The sequence below is a fragment of the Neophocaena asiaeorientalis genome, unplaced genomic scaffold (genome assembly GCF_003031525.2).
Source record: "Neophocaena asiaeorientalis asiaeorientalis breed wild unplaced genomic scaffold, Neophocaena_asiaeorientalis_V1.1 scaffold184, whole genome shotgun sequence".
Lineage (NCBI taxonomy): Eukaryota > Metazoa > Chordata > Mammalia > Artiodactyla > Phocoenidae > Neophocaena > Neophocaena asiaeorientalis.
Window position 1 is genome coordinate 7674805 of NW_020185325.1, and position 19172 is coordinate 7693976.

The window sequence follows — 19172 nt, forward strand, 5'->3', positions numbered from 1 at the left end:
AAACTGCTATTACATTTTACCCTCTCTGCCTCTCTCCCTCCCTTTTTCCTTCTCTCCCTCCCTCTTTTCCTTCTTTTCTTTTATAGGTTATCGCAGTGATAGAAATCACCATAATTGATGATGCTGAATTTGAACTCATGGAGATATTCAATATTTCCTTAATCAGGGTGGCTGGAGGTGGCAGACTTGGAGAAGATGTTGTGGTAACTGTTGTTATTCCACAGAATGATTCTCCATTTGGAGTGTTTGGATTTGAAGAAAAGACTGTAAGTGAAATATATCAGGAAGGGGGGGTGCCTTCCCCTAAGCTAATTTTTCATGTAATTTATAGTAGAAAGGTCTTTTTCTTTTAAAAAAAAAAAAACTCTGCATTACTCTTTACTTACAGTTCTTTTCTCAAGGCTCTTTTGAGTTGGCTATTGAATTAGGGGCCAATCTGCTAACCTGTGCACACAGTTTGATAGTAGTGAGAGCTCTTAACATCAGGCAGTTACAAAGGGGTGTAATAGACTACGAGGTACTTTTTGTCTATACATTCTGTTCTGTACCGGCTCTGCTCCCAGACTGCCATCCTGGTTACAAGGCAGGATTCTGTCATGCTCCGGTTTTACACCCCAGGAATGGATTTAGCTGAGGAGGGATTTATATTCCCCACCTTTCAGGCCCTCTATCTTGATTTATATTGAACAAAACACTACAGTCACCCCAGCTCCTGTGTTTCTATGTATTTCTTCTCTCTCTCCCCTCTTACTTCTCATGGGCTGCCTACTTCTAAGGCCTGCAAGAGTGAGCCTAATTATTATTGGTTCAACCCCTGAGAGAGAAAAAAGAAGCTTTGGCTAGTACAAAATTATCTCTCTACCTTAACTATACAATGAGGTGCTATAAACTATATCATAATTATTATGACATCATGATTATATCATCATCATTATGACTTTACCTTTCAAAGGAAATTTCAAGATGAAATAATCATACAGATATTTAGATAATTTCGATAGACACAGCAACTTTTCTGGCTTCTTTGTCACCATTCCCTTTATTTAATCACTTATAGGTAATCAGTAATTCACCATAGATCATTTTAAATAATAGCAAATTGTCTAATGCCGATTGTCTTTACTGTTCAGTGGATGCAAGGCTAGACCTGCAACTTGCATATCAGGGCTGGGCTTCCTAGATGCTCCAAAATTTAGATAAACCCTAATAATTGCCTAATTATTTGATCATTGAAATTTCAACTTCATAAGAAAATGGAAACTATAAAAGGAACAGAACCCTTCTACTGCTGTAGCCTATTTGAGACTCTTTTTCTTCCTTGAGAAAGGAATGAGCAGAAATAAGTGTTTGTAAAGAGTGGTAGATTCACAAAAGAGTAGCTGTGAATGTTTTCTAGGCAACCTAAAAAGTCTGGAAAATACAAAATGTATAAAGAAAAGAATAAAAGTAGCCATAATATTATTGCTCTAAGATAGATATCGTTAGTATTTTGTCATATTTCCATCCAGGCCTTCTTTGCATGTATGCAGAGAAATATTTTAATATATACGAGTATGAAATTTATTTTTATAAAATGTATTAAATGTACTAAAAATGTATTCTCTGTTACCTTCTGAGGTTAGATAAAAGGCTCAGGGTTTAAGTAGTCCAACCTCCAACTGATGAAATGTTATAATAATGTTTTTGCTTTTAACTTTGTCACACTTTTGGACTTAGCCATTGGATGGTATATTTACAGGTTTCTCTCACCTTTTGAGAAAATGAAGGAGTTATGCTACTATTCATAAATAATTTCTGTTTATTCATTTTATCTTAACTGCTGTCGTAAACCTTACTGCAATTTTAGTGCATCCTTGATCTGGGAACTACTGTCTTATTGTAATAGCCTCAGGTTTCCAACTTGTCTTATAGTCTAAAAGTAAGATTTAAGGTACCCAATCCCTTGTTGTGAGGAGTGAGTTGATACATGTAAAGCACATATGATTGGGCTTTACCCTCAATAGGTGTCAATTGCTGTTTTAATTGTTGATAATATTAGTAGTAGCTTGCGGCTCAACCCTTTGTGGCTACTTTCCTTGTATCCTATCTTTCTTATAGCCAATAGCTCTTGATAACTTGGAGTTTATCTTTTAACCTGTATCTAAGAGACACAATACTGTGTGCATAGTGAACATTCTGGTAGCATTATTTGGTGAGACAGATTATATTCAGAACTGAAGAACACTGAGAAAGGATTATTGGCATTAATCTGTCAAAATTAATAAGCTTCTCACAGGGAAATGTGCTGAGTATACCAAAGCACTGGGAATCGCAGAGACTCCTGGAAATATGCTTGTGAAACTGAAACTAGAATATTATTATCTATGGAAACGAAAAGGACTTATATACGCAGTTTGTTTATAACGGATTTTTTTTCTTTCTCACTTTGCTTTTTTCTTACTTGATATTTCTGGTGTCTCAGGAGTGCTTTGAACAGCACTGCGTGTGGAGTCAAAACATCTGAACTAAATCGCAGGCTCCTTTTCTCCAAATACATGTATATCTGTGCTCCTCAGCTTTCTTAGAGTTTTTGTGAGGCTTAAATAAGATAAAGTATGTGCAAGAACTGACACATAATAGAAGCTCAACAAATATCAGTTGGCTCCAAATCCCTACTCTTGGCACCAATGCAAAAATCTCATGAAATAAAAACCCAACAAGACTGAATTATACACTCGTTAAGTGTCTTTCTTGAAAATGGAAAGCATTGTGTTATATTTTTGTATTTACATAACAAGTGCATAGTATAGGCTCACTTTGGACTTTGCTTCACAGAGTCAATATGTGTAATTCATATTAGGTCTGTATTATGTGGGGAGCCTGACTGCCATAAAAGAACCCCCAAATCTCAGTTTCTTAATCTAATAAGAGTTCATTTCTTCTTTATGCAAAAGTCCTACATCAGTGTTCCTAGTTGGGGTCTTATGGACACCTCTTCTCCAACTGGCATCTCAGGCACCAGAGTCTCTCCATCTGTGACTCTGTCCTCCTCTAGTCATCCAGCAAATGGAGAAAGAGGGAATGTGGAAGATTGTGTGAAGTTGATGGCCAGACAATGTTTAGCATACTTCACTTATGCCTGAAATATTTTGGCCAGAATTCAGTCACAAGCTCCACCTAATTGAAGAAGGGGCTAGGAAATGCCAAGTAGCTGAGTGTCTAGGGCAAAAAGGGAATGGGATTTGGTGAAACATTTTTTTTCTGCCACATGATTGTAACATGCTGTGATTAGAGTTCTGAATTCAAAAATTGCAGTCATTGAGAAGAGAAATGAGATTCTGTTTGTTCTTCCTGCTGCTTTTCACTCTTTTTTTTTTTTTTTTAACCTTACTGGATTTTCTTTTTTTCAGGTAATGGTTGATGAATCCCTTTTGTCTGATGACCCTGATTCATATGTGACATTGACAGTTGTCCGGTCCCCAGGAGGAAAAGGAGCCATCCGACTTCAGTGGACCATAGATGAGATGGCTAAAGATGACCTCAGTCCTTTGAATGGGACACTTCATTTTGATGAGGTATGATCGTCATCAGGACTCCTGTAGTTTTTCTCTAATTTGTCTTTGTTTGATTTTCTGAATTTTTTGAAATCATAGGCACCGTGGAGAAAAATCACTCACACACACACATACACACACACACACACGCACACACACCACCCCAAGATGTCTGAAATTTAATTCAGACACTACCTACATCCCACGCTTAAAACTGCTCTTTTCTTGACATATCCTTCCCTGATTGAGGGCAAAACCAGTCAACTGAGCCGGACATCTGGGTGTCATCCCCATCTCTACCCATTCTGTAACTCTTGCATATATTTGACAGCTGAATTTAGTCAGTTTTCCCTTTTAAATACCCTTTCTGTTCTCATACTCTGTCATGGCTGTGACAATCCGAGCCTCCATCATCTTTCCTTGGATGGTCTTTTAACTGATATTCCCACTCCATGTCTTTTCCCTTTTCTGTCCAGTATCCATGCCACTGAGTAGGGTTATTTTTCTATAAGGAAGATCTCGTTATGCCACCCCCTGCTTAAAATGATCCAGTGGCAGCGTCTTACCCACAGAACTTCAGGCTCTGAAATGTGGAACGCAGAGCCTCTCGGAGGGAATACTGGCTGTACCTTCCTCCCAGTTAATCTGAGCACAGAGTTTCACTGTGAATGCAGTGTAACCAGAACCAAGGAGCGTTTATCTATCAAACTCTGAACTCATTTTTTCCTGGAAGGAGGGATGGAGAGGTGGAAGAGAATTGACAGGCTGATTCTTAAATCCATATGGAAATGCAAAAGACCAAGAATAGTTTCAGAAACTCACAAAGAAGAATGGAGGGTGCCCCTTCCTAACTAAACTTAAGATAATATGTAGCACAGGTAAATGTGACAGTATGATATTGGCTCTGGGATAGACAAATAGACCAAAGAGAAGAAACTGGAGAGTCCAGATTTATCAATCTTTTATGGTTTTTGCTTTCATGTTTTCATAAATCTTTCCTAAGTTAGTAAAAACGAAAGCAAAAGGAAATTAGTTAAAAACCAGAAAACAGTAGAACTGATGAATAAGTTTTTTTAAAAGCAACAAAAAGTAACTTCACAAAATAAGAACAAGCAAGAAAGAACCATTAAAAGAGAAAGTATAAAATTTTAAGAGATTACTTTGTACATATCTAGACAAATGAATGTAAATATCTATATGAAATTGACTCTAATAGGTAAATAGTAGATATAGAAAATCTAAGCAGATGAATTTCCGTAAACGAAATAGAATTTAAAAAATTAAATAGGAGACTAGAAGGTCCCCAAGGTGGTTTTCTAAAAGAAATTTGGCCAAACACGTAAAGATAAGATGATCCCAATGAAACATGGTCAATCTATTTTTTTTTTGAGTCTATTGACCTTTTATCAGAGCTTTCAACACCAAACAACACAAAAGCAAATACTTTATTTTCATTCAGTTTTCTAATAGGTGATGAATAAATTAATCGGTGATGCCCTCTGGCAATCCATTTGCCACTTAGACATTCTGCCACCATTTTTGAGGTGTTGGTTACTCTAATGGAATTAAAGATCTCAAGCCAGATGGCACAGATATTTCATCCACTCATTTCTTAGGTTCTGATATGCGATGGCTCAAGAAACATTTCGGTTGCATGCCCTAAACCTCTATAAACTTCTCATTTGTCATGAGAAGAATTTAGAAATTACTTTGAAATTTCTGTAAAGATTTTCCATATTAATAATGAGCAGTCATTTCCCAGTTACTAGATCTACTTCCCAGATGATTAGAAAGATTTTCTGATGTTGAGCAGGATATCTGTACCAAAATGGCAAATAGTCTGATCTTTTACCCCAGGGAATAAGGCCATCCTTGTTCAGAGTACTGTATCAGGAGGGGTGAGTTTATGGGTCACCCTGGACTTGACCCTCTCCGTCTTGTTCTCTGCTTACCAACCTGGTTCGTTCCATGTACCTCTGCATAATAGCTTTACTGTTCTTGTATATTCAGCTACTGACATACCTACGTCTCCATTCTAACAAATGGCTTTGTACCTAAGCATATAGTTCAGAGCCGCTAATTGACAATGTGCAGAGAGTAAAAGGGATGGGAGTGATTAATTGCATCCCAGGAATTATAGATTTTCCATGAGTGCATTTAATAAGGTCTGAGGCAGGAAGTATACATTTTCCTAGCAGCTCTTATAAAATTTTTAGGAAGTACAGTTACTGTAAAATATAAAAAAAAGACTCTTATGAAGAGAGGACAGCTTGAGTGAAGAGATTAGAATAATGCTTTTAATAATAAAAATCTCAAAGAAGAGATGCGATTGTGGAACTAAGATGTACATAAGAAGCAATAAACAGCAGAATTCAAACTATAGAAAATTAATCAGTGGTGCATAGGACAAATTTGAGGGTTTTTTATCAGTATACGGAGGAGGCGGTGAAGATAAAAGTGATTTCTGTCACGGTTATGTCTCGAAGTATTAAGCTGGTTGTCTTCTATATATTTGCTTTTCCTTATTCTTTCTCTTCCAGCCTACACTGAAAACTTAGCCCATGTTCCAAGAAATTACTGAGCTAAGTTTAAGCCAAGAGAGGGAAGGAATAATAGTGAAAATGCTTGAGATCAACACCTATGGAAGGAATGGGAAGGAAGCAGGAGTGGGTAGAGGGCAAGGAGTAAAAATGGGTAGTAGAAAGATAACCTTTATAAGTATTAAACCTATGACGTTCATCTATTTACATCATGCTATGACCATTTAATTCTAAGTGATCGAACTTTCAATGGTTGAAAAATTTCAGGAAGTTTAAAAGTTGTGTTAACATTTCCCCCCCTTTTTCCTATTACGAACCTTAATCGGATTTATGCTCAGAGCTAATTTTTACATAGTAATTCTCTCTAGCAGAAACTCATAATTCTAGGGCACAGAAAGGACACACTTTAAAAAATGCTTATGAACATAAATGTTATTCTGCTAATGAGAGTTCAAAACTTCGGTCAATCTGGAAAATGTGTTATTCCTCCTCATTTGATGTAGACTGAGTTCCAGAAGACCATTGTGTTGCACACACTTCAAGACGCCATGTGGGAGGAGGACAGGAGTTTCACCATTCAGCTGGTACCAGTTGATGAGGTAGAAATATCTCCAATAAAAGGTAAGAGAAATCGACATTTTTGGAAAAAAGTAGATTTTTAGAAAAATGTAACCAGATACTCAATAGTTACAAAGATAGGTAGTATTAGTTTTTATAATTCCTAAAACATTTTCTAAATCATAAAGATGTTATTTCCTACTTGTATAACAGCTAAAGACTTTTTAAAGCTACAATTACCATACCCAATGTTGGTAAGGTCATACGCCAAGGACTTCATACTACTTAGCTGTGTGATTTTTTAAAAGATAAAGATGTTTGTTTTAGCAGTGTTTATAAAGTAAAATATGAAAGCTTCTTAAATGATCCTACAGTAGGAGACTGGTTAAATGTAACAGAATACTATGCAACTATTCAAAAAATGTGGCAGAAAAAGCCTTACTTACATTAAAATTAAGAACAGTTCATTACATGGATAATTGTTACATTAATAAAATAGGCTTTGTAACAACATGTTCAGTGTAATCCTGTTTTTGTCACGTGCATGTCATAAACATGTTTGGAATTATTTATTTGAAATGTTGATAGTTGTTTTTGATTACCTATGTTTTCTACACCTACTTACAATGATCACGTTAGCCTACTTGTATAACAGCTAAAGACTTTTTAAGCTAAAATTACCATACCCAATGTTGGTAAGGTCATACGCCAAAGACTTCATACTACTTAGCTGTGTGATTTTTTAAAAGATAAAGATGTTTGTTTTAGCAGTGTTTATAAAGTAAAATATGAAAGCTTCTTAAATGATCCTACAGTAGGAGACTGGTTAAATGTAACAGAATACTATGCAACTATTCAAAAAATGTGGCAGAAAAAGCCTTACTTACATTAAAATTAAGAACAGTTCATTACATGGATAATTGTTACATTAATAAAATAGGCTTTGTAACAACATGTTCAGTGTAATCCTGTTTTTGTCACGTGCATGTCATAAACATGTTTGGAATTATTTATTTGAAATGTTGATAGTTGTTTTTGATTACCTATGTTTTCTACACCTACTTACAATGATCACGTTACTTTTCTAATAAAATGTTATTTTAAAACTTAGCATCTTATTATGTCTCTTTCAGCCTATCTATTGCCTATTTTGATCAGAAGGTAATTACTTAGATTTTTACATTTCAGAAACAGGCATCATAATTCTCATTTGCCTATGGTCCATGTGAAAATTTGTTTCTTCGGTCTGGAGAGAAGGGATTACTGGATCTAAAATGGTTTCATTATAGTACAAATAGTAATAACCATAAAAAATGGCCCAGCAACTTTGATATGAAAGCTTAGTTACTGTTGCATGTCCTTTTTTGCCATCAAGAACTTCATCCTATGCAAGGGTTCGTGGTCAAAGAAGCAGAATTCCGTGGCTAAGGAAATTCGCAGAATTGTAGAGTATTGTGTACTGTCACCTATGAAATCACCTAGGGTAGTTATTCCTTTTGCATTTATATCTAGAGTACTTCCAGCAAGCATTTGAGGGAATCATATCTTTGCATTATATTCTTCCATAAGTCTTAAGTCAGCTCAGTTGTCTACATCGTGTTAAATGTCAGGGTTGATATTATATAGACTAATTAGACGCAAGAACAAGAATATACCAGTGGATCAAGGTAAATCATTTGTTAATATAAAAAATTCATAATATAGTTCTAACTGTGATATACTTGCACTTGACAAACCACTCTTGATCCCATTAATCCATTGCCAAAGAAAGTGATAGTATAGTAATCCAATCCTTTATGTGTGCTTCTGCAAACAATTTTATTTAAGTTACTGCTAAATTATGATATGAATACTCAAATTACTTGATATGGTTTTTATTTCAATTTTAGTAGGAACACTTAGAAGCAAATGGCAGAGTCAGAAAATTAAAAATAAAAAAGGGCCCCCAAGAATTCTAGTTTTTGCTACATAGCTAATACATACAGCCACACAACCCATTTCAGTGAGCTACAAAATGGTTACTGTAGAAGTGGATTAATGCACATGGTAGAAGAGTACTTACTTATCATGGGAGTGATAGTGGAAGTACTGCCCACTTTATCCCTTTCATTAAAACGTGATCTTCGGCAAGTCATTTGCCTTAGTGTCTTCAATGCCTCTATGTGCTTAAATGTCTGCGCTGGTAAAATGAGGATAATATTAGTACCTAACTTATATGATTGTCATGAGGACTAACTCACAAGATTAGTATATGTAAAGCCCTTAGAACATTGCCAGGCATGTACTAAGTGAATCCATGTGTTTTCTACATAAGTGGTATATATATCATCTTCAACTCAGGTAGCGCATCAATAATCATTCGAGGAGATAAGGGAATGTCAGGAGAAGTTGGGATAGCTCCATCATCTAGGCACGTCCTCATTGGGGAACCCACAGCAAAATATAATGGTACTGCTGTCATCAGGTAAGGGTTTTCTAATTTTTGTTTGCCTAGGTGAGGGTTTTGAAGTTTTATTTAAATAATTAGTATTATTAATTAAATACATTGTTCTGAATACAGACATATTCTTCAGGCATTGTCTTTTTATATATTTGTAAAATCCTGTGGAGAGTAGAACATATTTTTGATAAAAACTGAAGGTATGTTTTGAGTTATCTTGACGTTAGATCATGAGAAGTTTTCTTTTCTTTTTTTTTTAACACCTTTATTGGAGTATAATTGCTTTACAATGGTGTGTTAGTTTCTGCTGTATAACAAAGTGAATCAGCTATACATATGCATATATCCCCATATCTCCTCCCACTTGTGTCTCCCTCCCACCCTCCCTATCCCACGCCTCTAGGTGGACACAAAGCACCGAGCTGATCTCCCTGTGCTATGCGGCTGCTTCCTACTAGCTATCTATTTTACATTTGGTAGTGTTTATATGTCCATGCCACTCTCACACATTGTCCCAACTTACCCTTCCTACTCCCCGGGTCCTCAAGTCCGTTCTCTATAGCTGCATCTTTATTCCTAGGTTCTTCAGAACTTTTTTTTTTTTTTTTTAGATTTATATTGTAAATAGAGCTGCATTGAACATTGTGGTGTATGACTCTTTTTGAAGTATGGTTTTCTTAGGGTATATGATCAGTAGTGGGATTGCTGGGTCGTATGGTAGTTCTATTTTTAGTTTTTTGAGGAACCTCCATACTGTTCTCCATAGTGGCTGTATCAATTTACATTCCCACCAACAGTGCAAGAGGGTTCCTTTTTCTCCACACCCTCTCCAGCATTTACTGTTTGTAGATTTTTTTGATGTTGGCCATTCTGACTGGTGTGAGTTGATACCTCATTGTAGTTTTGATTTGCATTTCTCTAATGATTAGTGATGTTGAGCATCCTTTCATGTGTTTGTTCGCAATCTGTATATCTTCTTGGGAGAAATGTCTGTTTAGGTCTTCTGCCCATTTTTGGATTTGGTTGATTGTTTTTTTGATATAGAGCTGCATGAGCTACTTGTGTATTTTAGAGATTAATCCTTTGTCTGTTCCTTCGTTTGCAAATATTTTCTCCTATTCTGAGGGTTGTCTTTTTGTCTTGTGTATGGTTTCCTTTGCTGTGCAAAAGCTTTTAAATTTCATTAGGACCATTTGTTTATTTCCATTTCTCTAGGATGTGGGTCAGAAAGGATCTTGCTGTGATTTATGTCATGCAGTGTTCTGCCTATGTTTTCCTCTAAGAGTTTTATAGTATCTGGCCTTACATTTAACTCTTTAATCCATTTTATTTTTGTGTATGGTGTTAGAGAGTGTTCTAATTTCATTCTTTACATGTAGCTGTCCAGTTTTCCCAGCACCACTTATTGAAGAGGCTTTCTTTTTTCCATTGTATATTCTTGCCTCCTTTATCAAAAATAAGGTGACCATATGTGCATGGGTTTATCTCTGGGCTTTCTATCCTGTTCCATTGATCTATATTTCTGTTTTTGTGGCACTACCATACTGTCTTGATTACTGAAGCTTTGTAGTATAGTCTGAAGTCCAGAGCCTGTTTCCTCCAGCTCCTTTATCTTTCACAAGATTGCTTTGGCCATTCGGGGTCTGTTGTGTCTCCATACAAATTCTAAGATTTTTTGTTCTACTTCTGTAAAAAATGCCATTGGTAATTTGATAGGGATTGCATTGAATCTGTAGACTGCTTTGTGTTGTATAGTCATTTTTGCAATTGTTGTTTCTTCCAATCCAAAAACATGGTATATCTCTCCATCTGTTTGTATCATCTTTAATTTCTTTCATCAGTGTTTTATAGTTTTCTGCATACATGTCTTTTGTCTCCCTTGGTAGGTTTATTCCTAAGTATTTTATTCTTTTTAATGCAGTGGTAAATGGGAGTGTTTCCTTAATTTCTCTTTCAGATTTTTCATCATTAGTGTATAGGAATGCAAAAGATTTCTGTGCATTAATTTTGTATCCTGCTACTTTAACAAATCCATTGATTAGCTCTAGTAGTTTTCTCTGGCAGCATCTTTAGGATTCTCTATGTATACTATCATGTTGTCTGTAAACAGTGACAGTTTTACTTCTCCTTTTCCAATTTGTATTCCTTTTATTTCTTTTTCTTCTCTGACTGCCATGGCTAGGACTTCCAAAACTATGTTGAATAATAGTGGTGAGAGTGGATATCCTTGTCTTGTTCCTGATCTTAGAGGAAATGCTTTCAGTTTTTCACCATTGAGAATGATGCTTGCTGTGGATTTGTAGTATATGGCCTTTATTATGTTGTGGGAGGTTCCCTCTATGCCCACTTTCTGGAGACTTTTTATCATAACTGGGTGTTGGATTTTGTCAAAAGCTTTTTCTGCATCTATTGTGATGGTCATATGGTTTTTATTCTTCAGTTTGTTAACATGGTGTTTCACATTGATTGATTTGCATGTACTGAAGAATCTTTGCATGCCTGGGATAAATCCCACTTGATCATGGTGTATGATCCTTTTAATGTGTTGTTGGATTCTGTTTGATAGTATTTCGTTGAGGATTTTTGCATCTATATTCATCAGTGATATTGGTCTGTAATTTTGTTTTTCTGTAGTATCTTTGTCTGGTTTTGGTATCAGGGTGATGGTGGCCTCATAGAATGAGTTTGGGAGTGTTCCTTCCTCCACAATTTTTTGGAGGAGTTTGAGAAGGATGGGTGATAGCTTTTCTCTAAATGTTTGATAGAATTCACCTGTGAAACCATCTGGTCCTGGACTTTCGTTTGTTGGAAGCTTTTTAATCACAGTTTCAATTTCATTACTTGTGATTGGTCTGTTCATATTTTCTATTTCTTCCTGGTTCAGTCTTGGAAAGTTATACCTTTCTAAGAATTTGTCCAGTTCTTCCAGGTTGTCCATTTTATTGGCATAGAGTTTCTTGTAGTAGTCTCTTAGGATGCTTTGTATTTCTTCAGTGTCTGTTGTAACTTCTCTTTTTTCATTTCTAATTTTATTGATTTGAGTCCTCTCCCTTGTTTTCTTGATGAGTCTGGCTAATGGTTTATCAATTTTGTTTATCTTCTCAAAGAACCAGCTTTTAGTTTTATTGACCTTTGCTATTGTCTTCTTTGTTTCTATTTCATTTATTTCTGCTCTGATCTGTATGATTTCTTTCCTTCTACTAACTTTGGGTTTTGTTTGTTCTTCTTTCTCTAATTCCTTTAGGTGTAAGGTTAGATTGTTTATTTGAAATTTTCTTGTTTCTTGTGGTAGGCTTGTGATGCTATAAACTTCCCTCTTAGAACAGTTTTTGCTGCATCCAGCAGGTTTTGGATTGTCATGTTTTCATTGTCATTTCTGTCTAGGTATTTTTTGATTTCCTCTTTGATTTCTTCAGTGATACTTGGTTATTAAGTAGTGTATTGTTTAGCCACCATGTGTTTGTAAGTTTTACAGATTTTCTCCTGTAATGGATATCTAGTCTCATAGCTTTGTCGTCATAAAAGATACTTGATATGATTTCAATATTCTTAAATTTACAAAGGCTTGATTTGTCACCCAAGATATGATATATCCTGGATTAGAACAGTTTTTGCTGCATCCAGCAGGTTTTGGATTGTCATGTTTTCATTGTCATTTCTGTCTAGGTATTTTTTGATTTCCTGTTTGATTTCTTCAGTATCTCTTGGCTATTTAGTAACATATTGATTAGCCTCCATGTGTTTGTGTTTCTCATGTTTTTTTCCCTGTAATTGATTTCTAATCTCATAGCGTTGTGGCCAGAAAAGATGCTTGATATGATTTCAGTTTTCTTAAATTTACTGTGGCTTGATTTGTGACCCAAGATGTGATCTATCCTGGAGAATGTTCCATGTGCACTTGAGAAGAAAGTGTAATCTGCTGGTTTTGGATGGAATGTCCTATAAATATCAATTAAGTCCATCTTGTTTAATGTATCATTAAAAGCTTGTGTTTCCTTGCTTACTTTCATTTTGGATGATCTGTCCATTGGTGAGAGTGGGGTGTTAAAGTCCCCTGCTATGATTGTGTTACTGTCGATTCCCCCTTTTATTGCTGTTAGTATTTGCCTTATGTATTGAGGTGCTTCTTTGTTGGGTGCATGAATATTTACAATTGTTATATCTTCTTCTTGGTTTGCTCCCTTGATCATTATGTAGTGTCCTTCTTTGTCTCTTGTAGTAGTCTTTGTTTTAAAGTCTATTTTGTCTGATATGAGAATTGGCGACTCCAGCTTTCTTTTGATTTCCATTTGCATGGAATATCTTTTTCTATCCCCTCACTTTCAGTCTATATGTTTTCTTAGGTCTGAAGTGGGTGTCTTGTAGACAGCATATGTATGGGTCTTGTTTTTGTATCCATTCAGCCAGTCTATGTCTTTTGGTTGGAGCATTTAATCCTTTTACTTTTAAGGTACTTATCAATATGTATGTTCCAAACAATTTTCTTAATTGTTTTGGGTTTGTTATTGTAAGTCTTTTCCTTCTCTTGTGTTTCCTGCATAGAGAAGTTCCTTTGCATTTTTTGTAGAACTGGTTTGGTGGTGCTGAATTGTCTTAGCTTTTGCTTATCTGTAAAGATTTTAATTTCTCCATCGAATCTGAGTGAGATCCTTGCTCGGTAGAGTAATCTTGGTTGTAGGCTATTCCCTTTCATCACTTTAAATATGTCCTGCCACTCCCTTCTGTCATGCAGAGTTTCTGTTGAAAGATCCGCTGTTAACCTTATGGGAATTCCCTTGTGTGTGAATTGTTGCTTTTCCCTTGCTGCTTTTAATATTTTTTCTTTGTATTTAATTTTTGATAGTTTTATTAATATGTGTCTTGGTGTGTTTCTCCTTGGATTTGTCTTGTATGGGACTCTCTGAGCTTACTGGACTTGATTGACTATTTCTTTCCCCATATTGGGAAAGTTTTCAACTATAATCTCTTCAAATATTTCTCAGTCCCTTATTTTTTCTCTTCTTCCTCTGGGACCCCTAGAATTGGAATGTTGGTGCATTTAATGTTGTCCCAGAGATCTCTGAGACTGTTCTCAATTCTTTTCAGTCTTTTTCTTTATTCTGCTCTGCGGTAGTTATTTCCACTATGTAGAATGTTCCTCTGCCTCAGTTATTCTGCTCATGATTCCTTCTAGTGTATTTTTTTTTTTTCTAGTGTATTTTTTGATTAACTATTTCCTTTCCCATATTAGGGAAGTTTTCGACTATTATCTCTTCAAATACTTTCTCAGTCCCTTTCTTTTCCTCTTCTTCTTCTGGGACCCCTATAATTTGAATATTGGTGCGTTTAATGTTGTCCCAGAGGTCTCTGAGATTGTCCTCAGTTCTTTTCATTCTTTTTTCCTTATTCTGCTCTGCAGTAGTTATTTCCACTATTTTATCTACCAGGTCACTTATCTGTTCTTCTGCCTCAGTTATTCTTCTATTGATCCCTTCTAGAGAATTTTTAATTTCAATTATTGTGTTGTTCATCATTGTTTGTTTGCTCTTTAGTTCTTCTAGGCCCTTGTTAAACATTTCTTGTATTTTGTCTCTTCTATTTCCAAGATTTTGGATCATCTTTACTATCATTATTCTGAATTCTTTTTCAGGTAGCCTGCCTATTTCCTCTTCATTTATTAGGTCTGGTGGGTTTTTACCTTGCTCCATTCATATGCTGTGTGTTTCTCTCTCTTCTTATTTTGCTTAACTTACTGTGTTTGGGGTCTCCTTTTCGCAGGCTGCTGGTTCGTAGTTCCCGTTGTTTTTGGTGTCTGCCCCCAGTGGCTAAGGTTGGTTCAGTGGGTTGTGTAGGCTTCCTGGTGGAGGGGACTAGTGCCTGTGTTCTGGTGGATGAGGCTGGATCTTGTCTTTCTGGTGGGCAGGACTGCGTCTGATGGTTTGTTTTGGGGTGTCTGTGACCTTATTATGAGTTTAGGCAGCGTCTCTCCTAATGGGTGGGGTTGTGTTCCTGTCTTGCTAGTTGTATGGCATAGGGTGTCCAGCACTGTAGCTTGCTGGTCGATGAGTGGAGCTGGTTCTTAGCATTGAAATGGATGGAGATCTCTGGGAGAGCTTTCGCTGTTTGATATTACATGAGGTCAGGAGGTCTCTGGTGGACCAGTGTCCTGAACTCGGCTCTCCCACCTCAGAGGCTCAGGCCTGACACCCGGCCAGAGCACCAAGACCCTGTCAGCCACCCAGCTTTTTTAAAAAATGCTACTTTAAGGTCCCTCTACCTCTTTCTTTGCGGAATGGGAGTGTGTACCTTCTGCCTTCTGCCTTGGACCTGTTAGTGTTGGAGGGTCTCCTGCACAGGTGGAGGGGTGGCTGTGGCTCCCCGTGGGGACAAGGACACTTGCAGCAGTAATTCTGGGTAGTACTCCTTGGTGTGAGCCCTCCCATAGTCCACCATTATCCCCGCCAAAGAGCTGGGTAGGCCATGAGAAGGTTTCTGACTGTTTTTTTGATGATTTGCACAACCCCATGCCAAGGAGAGCACACTGAGTAACATCAAGAAATCTGTGCTTTCAGCCCTGTTCTGTCACTAACCATGTAAAATAGGAGTTACTTCATCTCTTTAAGCTTGTGTGCCTCAGCTCCAGAATCATTCCTTCAAAAATCATCTGGATCAAAGATTTGATGATTCTGATTGTTCTAAAATTAGGACCTATTATTTAACTAGGGTAGTATGATCATAGGCAGTTTTGTTTATCATAAATTTTCTCATGAGGAATGAGATAGCAGTTATCAATAAAGTAGCTGAATTTGTGTCAGAACTTTATCGTTTTGGTAGTTTTTTCATTAGCACTGCATGTGTGAAGTGTTTACTGTTCTTTATTTGTATTTTGTATCTTGTGTAGTAAGTGAAAAGTCCATACGTGCTTTTTTTTATTCCTTTAAACCTTCTACTTTTAGTGTTCAGCTTTTCCTAATATTCTTGTCAAGCAGATTTACACAAGCTCAGTATTTTGGGTGTTACTGTCTTGGAATTAAAAGACTTTTTTTGCTTTATAGTTGATAGATAGGGTTATTGAAATTCATAATATTCTTGAAATAATTGAAAATTGTTTATTTTTGAAGGATAGAGCAAATATTTAGGAAAAGCTCTTTTCAATAAAAATGAAATATACATTTGTGTGTTGTTGTAGCCTCGTTCGTGGCCCCGCGATTTCTGGGGAGGTCACAGTGTACTGGAGGATATTCCCTCCTTCCATGGGGGAATTTGCTGAAACTTCAGGAAAACTAACAATGCGAGATGGACAGTCTGCGGCAATTGTAGTGTTACAGGTATCAGTATTACTGATTGCTGTTATGCCCTTTGCTGTGTGTGTGTGTGGTTGGGGGGTGGGGTGGTGGGAGGTGGTCAGTATTACAGAGTTCATTGTTTTGCTTATATGATAGATATATTTTTTTAAATGTTCAGATTCTACTGCTCATGGCTCTTTCTGTCCTTCTCTAGGCTTTGAATGATGACATTCCTGAGGAAAAGTGTTTCTATGAGTTTCAGCTCACTGGAGTCAGCGACGGGGGTGTGTGGCGTGAAGCCAGCAGCACTGCCAACATCACAGTGGTGGCTAGTGACTTTCCCTATGGACGATTCGCCTTTTCACAAGAACAACTTTGGGTGTCAGAGGAAGTGCAAAAGGTGGAGCATGAAATGCTTAAATATCATTTTTATTTTTTATATCCTGAGTGATCTTTAAAATGTGTTTCTCTGTTCATATTCCAAAGTGTTCACAAACTACTTAATGTGTTCCTGATATCATTTTAACATAGAATTTATATACTTTGATAAATTTACATGTAACTTCGACATAATCCTGGTAAATAGGATTAGAGACACTCAAAATTAAGTCTTGTCTGGTAGAGTACTCATCCAAAATAAAAAACTGCTTCTTGCATAGGTTAACCTCACAATCATCCGTTCGGGTGGCTCTTTTGGCCCCGTGAGGCTCTGGTTTGAGGCTGTGAGTGGGACAGCCGAGGCCGGCGTGGATTTCATCCCTCCACCAGGGCCGCTCCTCTTTGAAGCGAGGGAGACGGTGAAAAGTGTGCACATTGAAATCCTTGATGACAGCCTTCCTGAAGGCCCTGAGGAATTTTCCCTAGTGATTACAAAGGTGGAACTCCTGGGAAGGTAAAGTAAAAGAGAAAGATAGGAAAAAGGAAACAAAACAGAGAGAAAGGATGAGTGAAAGCTAGGTTGTGCAGGGATTAATACTGAACTGACTGTAAAACAGCCTTTCCCTGCTTTGTCTCACATTTATGTGACACTAGACCAGGACAGTGGTGGTAAAGACTGTTAATTATACAATGTTCTAGAATAAAATGTTTTCCTGAAAATTGAAAGTATGTGTTTCTGTTGTGTGAAGTCACTCTGGGCAGCAGGGGAATCGAACATGGTGTGGGCTTGTAGTAATTTGGTGAGGAAAGAGAGGAGCTGTTCTCTAGGTCAAAGGTCAGGTGGTGGGGCAGATTTTGGTTCCTCCATCTCTGTCTCTACACCAGGGAACAGGCTGGACTGAGAGATTTCTTTCCTTGATGTCTCTGAAGGCTGTACAGTGTTGTCTTCTTTGTGATGAATGAGGTAGATGTTTGCCCAATGGCATTTTTAAAGCAGGGGAGAAAATTTTGAGTAAAAGATGGTTGGTAGTTAATGCACCATGTTTTCATTGAAAATCAAGAGTTAACCATATTGAGTCCCTCTCATTCTCTGATTTAGTGCAGCGACTTGATTAACAAGGGTGGGAAGTACGTGTTGCATGATGAAATAGATGGAATACCTACAGGTTAAGTGGCTCAAGAAGTACCTCTGTACCTATGGCTTACATACAACCTTCAACTGGAATAATGTTTGCACTTAGATATGTCCTAAAGGAAGTTTACTTGTGCATGCAATGAAAATGCTTTTGCATTTGTGGTATTAATGCAATGCTTTAAAGCTTTTTTTAACTAAAATATTTCACTGAATGACTTAGGCAGAGTGTATATCATTCCCCCGGGAAAAATTATTGTGGGCTCACTAACACTTCAACTCTTAAATTTCCCAGGTATGATTCTGTGTCTGACGATGGGAATGAATTTGTACTTATATTAAATGTATTAAAACTTGAGATAGTCACTGACTGTTTTAATTAAGTGAGTGAACTTTGGTAAATGTAGCTCATTATGTGTGAGATTACATCTGTGTTTTTGACTAAGTGGGGCTTGAGGCATTTGTCCTCGCTGCTGCCCTTTAAAAAAGGCAATTCCTACTTAAGCTGAATTCTGAGGAAACAAGTTTTTCTTCCAGATAAATTTCTAGGCTTCCTTTGATCTGAAAAGGAGAGTAGTATAAACCCAATTTGCCTAGTTGCTAGAAAGTTTACTGGCTTGATATTCAGTTACGGTAAGCAGCTAAACCATGATCCATCTCAGATTACTGATAATGGTTTCTCTTATCATTTAATGTTTTAACCCCCAGTTTTCTAATTTTGTCTTGTATATAATCTAATTAATGAGCGTTCAACCTTTCCAAACTAGGTAGGTTAAAAATACTAGGTAAATAGAATTTGGGAATTGAAGGAAGGACTAAAATGGTTTAGTGCCATCTTTTTTGGTAGCTTCAGGAATTAAAGCGATGTAAAACCCAGGAAGTCAAAACTTTTCTTTGATGGGAGTAATAGCAATCTTTAAAAGAGACTTTCTCAGCAGAAATACATTGCTAGACAAGTAAACTACCATCTGTATGAAAGAATAGAGGCATTGATTTAATTGATATTCGCAGAAACTGGAATATTTTCTTGAATCTTGATGGTTTAGCTTAAAATTTCTTTAGTGGCATGACACTCATTATATCCTTAAAGTAACTCTCTCTTCCATAAAAAAAATAAATAAATAAAGTAACCCTCTCAACTTAACACTGTAGATCTCTAACCAAGCTGGTTTCCATCTTTGAGTGCACTACAATTTAATGTACATTCCCTTCCGTGACCCATTACTGTAGTATGCGTTCAGCATTCCTAGCCCCAGAGGTTCATTTTCCAACTTCTTCCCAATTTCCTAATAGTTTTATTATCTTTTCCTATTGCCTAAGTTTAAT

At 36.7% G+C, this 19172-nt stretch overlaps 1 protein-coding gene across 1 annotated transcript in view; it reads left to right on the forward strand.

Annotated features, from left to right (window-relative positions):
* Window positions 1-19172, forward strand: part of ADGRV1 (adhesion G protein-coupled receptor V1) — a 510622-nt gene that overhangs the window by 143627 nt on the left and 347823 nt on the right. The window contains exons 59-65 of the mRNA XM_024734350.1: window positions 87-266; window positions 3390-3554; window positions 6577-6694; window positions 8972-9095; window positions 16240-16378; window positions 16551-16736; window positions 16996-17228. Of these exons, the coding sequence (XP_024590118.1) occupies window positions 87-266; window positions 3390-3554; window positions 6577-6694; window positions 8972-9095; window positions 16240-16378; window positions 16551-16736; window positions 16996-17228 (1145 nt within the window). The remainder of the gene's footprint in view (window positions 1-86; window positions 267-3389; window positions 3555-6576; window positions 6695-8971; window positions 9096-16239; window positions 16379-16550; window positions 16737-16995; window positions 17229-19172) is intronic.